Source organism: Palaemon carinicauda, unplaced genomic scaffold, assembly GCF_036898095.1.
Source record: "Palaemon carinicauda isolate YSFRI2023 unplaced genomic scaffold, ASM3689809v2 scaffold7, whole genome shotgun sequence".
Classification (NCBI taxonomy): Eukaryota; Metazoa; Arthropoda; class Malacostraca; order Decapoda; family Palaemonidae; genus Palaemon; species Palaemon carinicauda.
Window position 1 is genome coordinate 435001 of NW_027171982.1, and position 7500 is coordinate 442500.

General features: G+C 44.7%; 3 protein-coding genes across 4 annotated transcripts in view; 1 reads left to right on the plus strand and 2 right to left on the minus strand.

Moving 5' to 3' along the window:
• LOC137637386 (protein cereblon-like) overlaps nt 1-7500 on the plus strand; it is an 839981-nt gene that overhangs the window by 281864 nt on the left and 550617 nt on the right. The gene's annotated exons all lie outside the window — the stretch shown is intronic.
• On the minus strand, nt 3413-6890 carry LOC137637384 (uncharacterized). The gene is made up of 2 exons (XM_068369598.1): nt 4775-6890; nt 3413-4315 (listed from the first exon to the last, which is right to left on the minus strand). Exons 1-2 carry the CDS (start codon nt 6888-6890, stop codon nt 3960-3962), a joined length of 2472 nt encoding a protein of 823 aa, XP_068225699.1. The 3' UTR covers nt 3413-3959.
• The window catches only part of LOC137637385 (sex determination and dosage compensation protein sdc-2-like), a 3029-nt gene continuing 2495 nt past the window's right edge, over nt 6967-7500 (minus strand). The window contains exon 2 of the mRNA XM_068369599.1: nt 6967-7500. This exon is cut by the window's right edge and continues 733 nt beyond it. Coding sequence (XP_068225700.1) covers nt 6967-7500 — 534 coding nt within the window.

Genomic DNA, 7500 nt, shown 5'->3' on the forward strand with positions numbered 1-7500 from the left:
TTTCGTATCCTGCTCCCGACGAAGGAGATACTCCGAGAGCTTGGGGAGGTTCTCACTGAACTGACATCCAGCGATGTCGGCCTCCAACTTTCCCACAAAGAAAGTTAACAGGATGTCCTTCCAGTTCTTGTCGTCAGGGGGTAAGGCGAGGGAGAGGGGCCTACATTCTTCCAATATAGGGCAGGGTTTCCCTTCCTCCACCGCCTTAAGCACTGCCAGGAGAGACTTCTCCGCGAAGGGGAAGACCATGGTACTTGAAGCAAGAAAGGACGGGTGTTTCTTGCTAAGGGCCGGCACCTTAGAGTTGTTGTAGCCCTTTTCCTTCAAGCAACCGGCTAGCAGAGATTGAGCCTTTGCATAGTCAAATACGATGACCTCCTTCGGTTCGGTTTCTTCCTTAGAAACGGGTTCTGATTTGAGGCGTATAAAGCAGTCTGGTTATGCCTCAAAGCTAGGCCAGAATTCCACCTTTTCAAGGGGGACGGCTCCTAGCTTGTCGTTGATTACGATCCTACCGCTGGTGATGGACATGTACTCAGCATCCCTCCACGGGTTGGTCACAGAGCAGGTAGGAAGGTCCTTGACATTAAGCCTCCTCTGAGGCTCGCGCTGCCTCGTCAAGCGAAGGATTTCTTTCTTGAAATCCTAATCCTTCTTGCGGAACCTCTCCTCGAGGATCGCCATCACGGCCTGGAAGTTGTCCATGGGATCATTCGGTCTCGTGGGCATGGGAGTGGACGATGTAGAGGGGACTGGTTCCGAGATGACTACTGAGGCTACGGAGGGCGCAGCGACGTCCTCTTCTTCGGAGTCGGGAGCCGTCTTAGGTTCCTCTTCTTGACCCTCGACCATAAGGGTCCTCTCGGTGGTGTCTGACACCTCCGACATCCTATCATCGTTGAGATGGATGTCTTGAAGTGCGTCCGGAATGTCTGGGTCGACAGTCGGCTGGACGCATGGGAGCTCAGGTTTTGGGATGACAGTATCCGCAGATGCCTTAGGGAAGAGCATAGCTCTCATCTTCTCACTGGGAAGGTAATGCCTCGTGGCGTTCTTTTGGAAACCACACACCCACTTCCGTAGTTTCTCTCGAGCGATGTCCCTACTCCGCAGACTTGGGAGCCTCGAATGCCTTGTTGAGCAGGTCCTTGCATGTTTTGCATACCTGCGGGTCCCAGTACCTCAGAGATCCCTGGGTGACGGAGCAGCTGGAGTGGGTTCGGCACGCCAGGTGTCCGTAGAAGTCACGGCGCCGAACGCTGCAGAAGGTTCTCTCACACCGGATGTACTCCTCCTGTAAAGAAAGGAAAGGTACATGAGTATGCGGGAGTCTATTATGTTAGACTTAGAATAATTTTAGATTAGCCTTAATGTAATCGTAATTATAATATAAGATTCCTTTCCAATTGTAAGGTTAGGATAGGTAAGCTGGAAATGAAATAGGAAAGACACATACTTGTGAATCCTGCCCAGCCAATTGCCGCGACCCTTCTCCACTACTAATTCAAGGGCTACCATCAAGGTAGGCCTGAAGGAGGAATCTAGCCCGAGGGTTAGAGTAGCATAAGTAGGACTTCCTCCAGGGATCAGTAGTGGGGAAAGGGAGAGCTGATGATCAATCAGCATAAAGAAAGGGGGAGAATATTAATCCCCAATTCAAGCGGGTCCCGGCAAGGGACTGCGCATGGATGCACAGTGTATGCTAGAAAAAATATCTATTGCATAGCTATACACCATAGTTTTCTGTCTTGGGTATGGTCTATACCGCAGATGTTCTGGATACTGTTTACAGCCATACAACAGACTCTGCCGGCAGGGTTAGTGCAAGAGGACGGTCCACTATCACAATACTGTAATATAGGTGGCGCCGGCGGCTCGCCGGACTGCCGGAGGCACACCGGCCACCAACGGACCGCCGGCGGAGGGTAACCCACCCCAACCATCATTCTATTTGGCAGGGTAAGGGAGACAATCCCAAGCATTGTCGGTAGTTCGCCGGCGGCCGGCAGGCGACCGAATGAAGGTACACCTACCCTGTCATAGTTCCATGTGACTGGGAGGAGACCTAGGTTATATTGCCGGCTGTTGCCGGCAGAGTCGTTGTGACAGTGGGCCGGCACTAGATTGGAGAGAAAGAGAAAGCAGTGAAGGAAGGGGAGGGAAGGGCAGGAGCTCACTACCCTAACCTCGCCTTCCTCGAGAAGGAGCGTTCAAATGGAAGGAAGAGCATATGATCAGGCTTCCATCCAGACGCAGCTCCGCCATAGGTTGGCAAGGGTTGTGGGTGGCGATCCAAGGGAGGTCCGAGGAACGCTCCAAGACAGCAGGGAGGTGTCCCGCTGGCAGATAGACCTGCCGCTATGCTCTCCCATACCAGTATCATGTAAGGGAAGCTGAACGGCTTGGCCCAGCAGGCGAGAGACCGGGCCGACCCCACAACCCACCGGTACTCAATGAGTTGTAGGACGGTGGACAGGGGTGTGATGGCTAGGCCATCACCAAAGGACAGATGGGGGGAGGGGAAAAGGTCCTGTGTAGGGGTGTAGGGGTTGGTGTAAGCCTTCCCCAGCACCCTAAAAGAGAGAACTGTTTTGGTACCTGCACCACCCAGGTATAGGGAGAGTTCATTCTCCAGCCTAGGGTGGGTTAGGACAGTAAGGGAACGGTATTGTCAGGCCGTCCCAAACTATAAAGAAACAGAATCCTTAAGCCTGCCTAAGCTAGGCTAGGGAATGCATATCTCCTAGCCCAGAGTAGGCAAACGCAGGACAAGTCGATAGGCCACAGGGAGGAGGGGTCTAGTAACCCTTCCAGGTGTGGTCTAGGGTGGGGAGCGGAGCCCCCTCTTTGCCGTCCAGCAGGGACCAACAGGAGAGTTCATTCACCTATTGGAGTAGCTGGGGGCAAACGATGAGTACTCTGAGGTTCTGACCCAAACTCAAAGCTCATGTACTATGGCTTTGGAAAGGGGAAGAAAACCCTAGCCTAACCTTACCAGAATCACAATTCAAGGCAAGGAGGACTAGGGTGTAGCCTAGGCTACCTCAGAGGGAGGAGAGATTACCTTATATGTAAAGGTAACTGGGGAGGTGCGAAAGTATATAAAAGCCCCTAGGCCACTAGGTTAGGGGCAGGGGAATCGATTACCTTATTCATCAAAACTCCTTATATACTCTCTAGAAGGAAGAAAAACCCATGTGTAACCACTGAATCCTATATGTATAATTGCCTAATATCTTCATTCAATTAAATAACACCAGGAACACATATTATATCATGCATGAAAGTATATATATTGTGACGACTTTATGGCCAAGGTTCAGAGAATAATAAGTTCCATAGGTCACATAAAATAATTAATGAAAGGTTTAATTTCAAAACAGAACAAAATTTAACACTTTAATAACGAAACAGTTTACATAATTACGTTAATCTCTTTCTTACCGAAATAACCCAGAAAAACACTCAAACAATCCTGCACCGCACAAATAACAAAATCAATAACCTTAATATACTAAATTTCAAATATAAAACACGTTACCAATTCCACTAAGGTTCACTCAAGACTTATATTAAAGAACATTAATACATTACAAAAACCGAGGAATAAGAAGACAGCTACTCCAATAGGACACTTATCACAGTAGAGGACCAGGTGAGACTAACTATGCATGAAATAAGTGGTCCGAAGAAAACTGAAAAGAAGGCGGGGAAAACAAAGCACTCTGAAAACGGGATAACTAAAGACACAGCCAAGGATGTTAAAAACAGGTACAGGAAAGAACTGTATACATTCCCACAATAAAAGAAGATTACAACTATATACAAAATTAAGATGCCAATCTGGCAGATGGGTGACACCTCCCCCTTAGAAGACGAGCCCAACAGAGTGGCTCGTAGAAAAAGAGGCCAATGAGGAGAGTCTGACGATACTCTAGACTGGAGAAGGAGGTATCATGTTAAGGAGGCAGTCGCGATAAGGCATCTGCCATGATGTTCTCTGTTCCCTTGATGTGGCGGATCTGTAGAGGGAACTTCTGCAGATAAATGGACCAGCGTAGTAGACGTTGGTTGTGGGACTTAATCTTGTCGAGGAAGGTCAAGGGGTTGTGGTCAGTGAAGACTAGTACCTCAGCAGCACCTAGTAAGTAGCATTCATATTTTTGCAGGGCGAGTACCAAACTAAGTGCTTCCTTCTCAATGGTGCTGTAGGACTTCTGGTGATGCTTGAACTTAGTGGAGGTGTAGCTGACTGGGTGAAGTATACCATCTGACTCTTGGAGTAGCACCCCTCCAGCTCCCGCATCGCTAGCATCTATTTGAAGGATAAAAGGCTTTTTAAAATCGGGGGATTTAAGAACAGGGTTGTTTATCAGAAACAGCTTTAAGGCTTCGAAAGAGGATTGACATTCTTCATTCCAACTGAATTTAACTTTGGTACTGGTTAGGGATGTTAAAGGGGCAGCAACTGAAGAGAAGTTCTTGCAGAATCTCCTGTAGTATGAGGCTAACCCTAAGAATCTTTGTAAGGACTTTCTGGTGTTTGGAACAGGGTACTCTAGAACAGCTTCTACATTGGCAGTTTTTGGTCTAATATTACCATCCCCAACAATGTGGCCTAAGTAGGTAACAGTAGCTTTACAAAAGACAGATTTTTTAAGATTTATGGTTAATCCAGCCTCTTCTAACCTACGGAACAAACACTTGAGCCTATTCCCATGTTCTTCCCAAGTCTGTCCAGTGACTACTATATCATCAAGGGAACAATAAACACCTTCCAAATCTTGGATGATGAAGTTTACAAGGCGCTGAAAGGTAGATGGGGCGTTGGTAAGGCCAAAAGGCATGACCTCGTACTGAAAAAGTCCAAAGGGTGTAATGAAAGCAGATATTAACTTAGCTTTTTCAGTTAATCCTACCTGATAATAGCCCTTTAAGAGGTCTATCTTCGTTACAAACTTTGCTTGTCCTACTGAATCAATTAAATCATCAATGAGTGGCAAAGGGTAGGAATCTTTAATGGTAACATTGTTAATCTTTCTATAGTCTGTACAAAATCTGTAGCTACCGTCCTCTTTTGGAACTAGGATGCAAGGTGAAGCCCATGGCGATTTACTCGGTCTTGCTAGACCATGCCGGAGAAGATATTCGACTTCCTCCTTCATTTTGCTCTTCTTCTCAGGACCCACACGATAGGACTGCTGACGAATGGGTGCTGTACCAGGAACCAGCTCGATGCCATGTAGCAGCAAATCACTTTTCCTGGGAAAATCATTAAAGAGAGTTGAATGGCTAGAGATTACATTCTTTAAGTCTTGCGACTGCCAAGGAGAGAGGTGGTTCAGGAATAGATCCAGGTTATTTAGAACCTCAGTATTGGTTTGTGGCATGGAGGAAGCAATAAGGTCTTCCAATGAATTGTCCTCTCCTGGAGTCTCTACCTTAAAATTAAGATTAACAACCGTCTCACTGGAACCATTTCCAGTTTCCCTAGAGTGATAAGCCTTAAGTATATTAACATGAATGATCTGAGTGAGTTTTCTACGATCTGGAGTTTTGATAATGTAGGTATTATTGTTAACATTTTTTATGATGGGATAGGGCCCACAAAACTTAGCTTTAAGAGGGGAACCAGGGACAGGAAGGTAGGCTAACACAAGGTCATTAGGTTTAAATTTTCTGACTTTACAAGCTTTGTCATAGTTTCTCTTCATTAAGATTTGTTGACCCCTTAATTTCTCCCCAGCAATTTTCCTAACCTGCATTAATGTGCTTTTAAGTTTATTCATATATTGTTGAATGGTTTGGCTAGACTCAGAAGGGGTGTTCAACCATTCCTCTTTAATTACTGAAAGTGGTCCTCTAACTGACCTCCCAAACAACATCTCGTAGGGTGAAAAACCAAGGGACTCATGGGAAACTTCCATGATAGCAAACAGAAGAAAATCAATGCCCTCATCCCACTCAAGTTGACTTTCAACACAAAATTTCCTAAGCATACTCTTAAAAGTTTGATGCCAACGCTCAAGGGCACCCTGAGACTCTGGGTGATAGGCAGCAGACAAAGTTTGTTTAATATTTAGTTCTTGAAGTACCTGGGCAAAAAGGTCACTGGTGAAATTCGAACCTCTATCACTATGTATTTCCTTTGGGATACCAAAATTTGTGAAAACTTTCAGTAAAGAATTAGCAATGTTCTTAGCAGAAATGTTACGAAGAGGGATGGCAATAGGATATCGGGTCGTAGGACATATTAAAGTGAGCAAGTATTGATTACCTTTCTTGGTTTTTGGTAAAGGACCAACGTTATCTATAATTATCTTACTAAAAGGTTCATCAGGGACTAAGATCGGTTGTAAAGGTGCCTTGGGTATTACCTGGTTCGGTTTTCCTGATATCTGACATACATGACAAGTGCGCACAAATTCTGCTACATCTTTTTTCATATTAGGCCAATAGAAACTATTCAAAATCTTACAATAGGTCTTATGAATTCCTAAATGTCCTCCATAGGCATCATGAGCTATTTCCATTACAGAATTCCTAACAGAAAGAGGCAGCACAATTTGTCGCTTTTCGCTCCATGTGTCTTCACTAGATCTCTTAGGGGAACGGTAAAACCTCATTAACAAATCAGATTCAAAGTAAAAACATGGGGATTTGCTAATCTCACTTTTAGAAACTGCTTGGTCATGAAGCTTACTTAAAGTGTTATCGTGCTTCTGACCTTTAATAAGGTTATCTCTATTCATAACATTTCGTGCTTCAAAATTTACAGAAGTGACTTTAGATTCATCCGAACTAGATTTCTGGCTACGAGTGACAACACAGGAAGGATTTACAGAGCAATCAGGATCAGGTTCAATGTTTACACCTACAGGTTTTTCCATTACAATGACGTTGGGAACTACCAAACGTCCTGCAAGGTCATTAGCCAATAATAAAGTTACACCTTTTACTGGAAATTCAATATCTCTTTATAGGACAATCAAGATGAACATTAGCAAGGGGAACTTTAGATATTTGTGAAAGGTCTTTCACGAGAACATGTTCATTAGTTACGTTAGCTTCAATATTAGGGAGAGCATTTCTCAATAGTAAACTTTGCGAAGCACCCGTGTCCCGAAGTATCCTGACTTTATATTTATCCCCATCAGAGTTCAAAGCTACAGTTCCATCAAAAGTAAAATCATCAAATAGATTTACAGGCTTTTCAGAATGGATATGGGAGACAGGCTTAATCTGACCATCCGTTTTACCTTTAAAGTTAAGAAAAGGGTTAAATGGGTTCCGAATAGGCAAAGAAGTTTTACATTTAGGATCTGGACAGTTTTTAATCGTGTGACCGTCTTTCTTACAATAACTACAACGAACATTAGACGCTTTTGCCATATCAGTCAGAGTTTCAGAGTTTTTAGCTGGAAATGGTTTTACATTCTGGTCGGTTCTCTTACTGTTGCCAAATTTATGTATTAAAGAGTAAGTGTCTGCTAGAGAAGC

Bases quoted from the DNA above. Each gene is read 5' to 3' on its own strand.
- LOC137637384 (XM_068369598.1), bottom strand. From the start codon at position 6,890: ATGGAAAAACCTGTAGGTGTAAACATTGAACCTGATCCTGATTGCTCT. The intron at 4,316-4,774 runs GTGTTTATTGTT...TCCTTCAAATAG, and splicing joins CATCATCCAAGATTTGGAAG to ATGCTAGCGATGCGGGAGCT.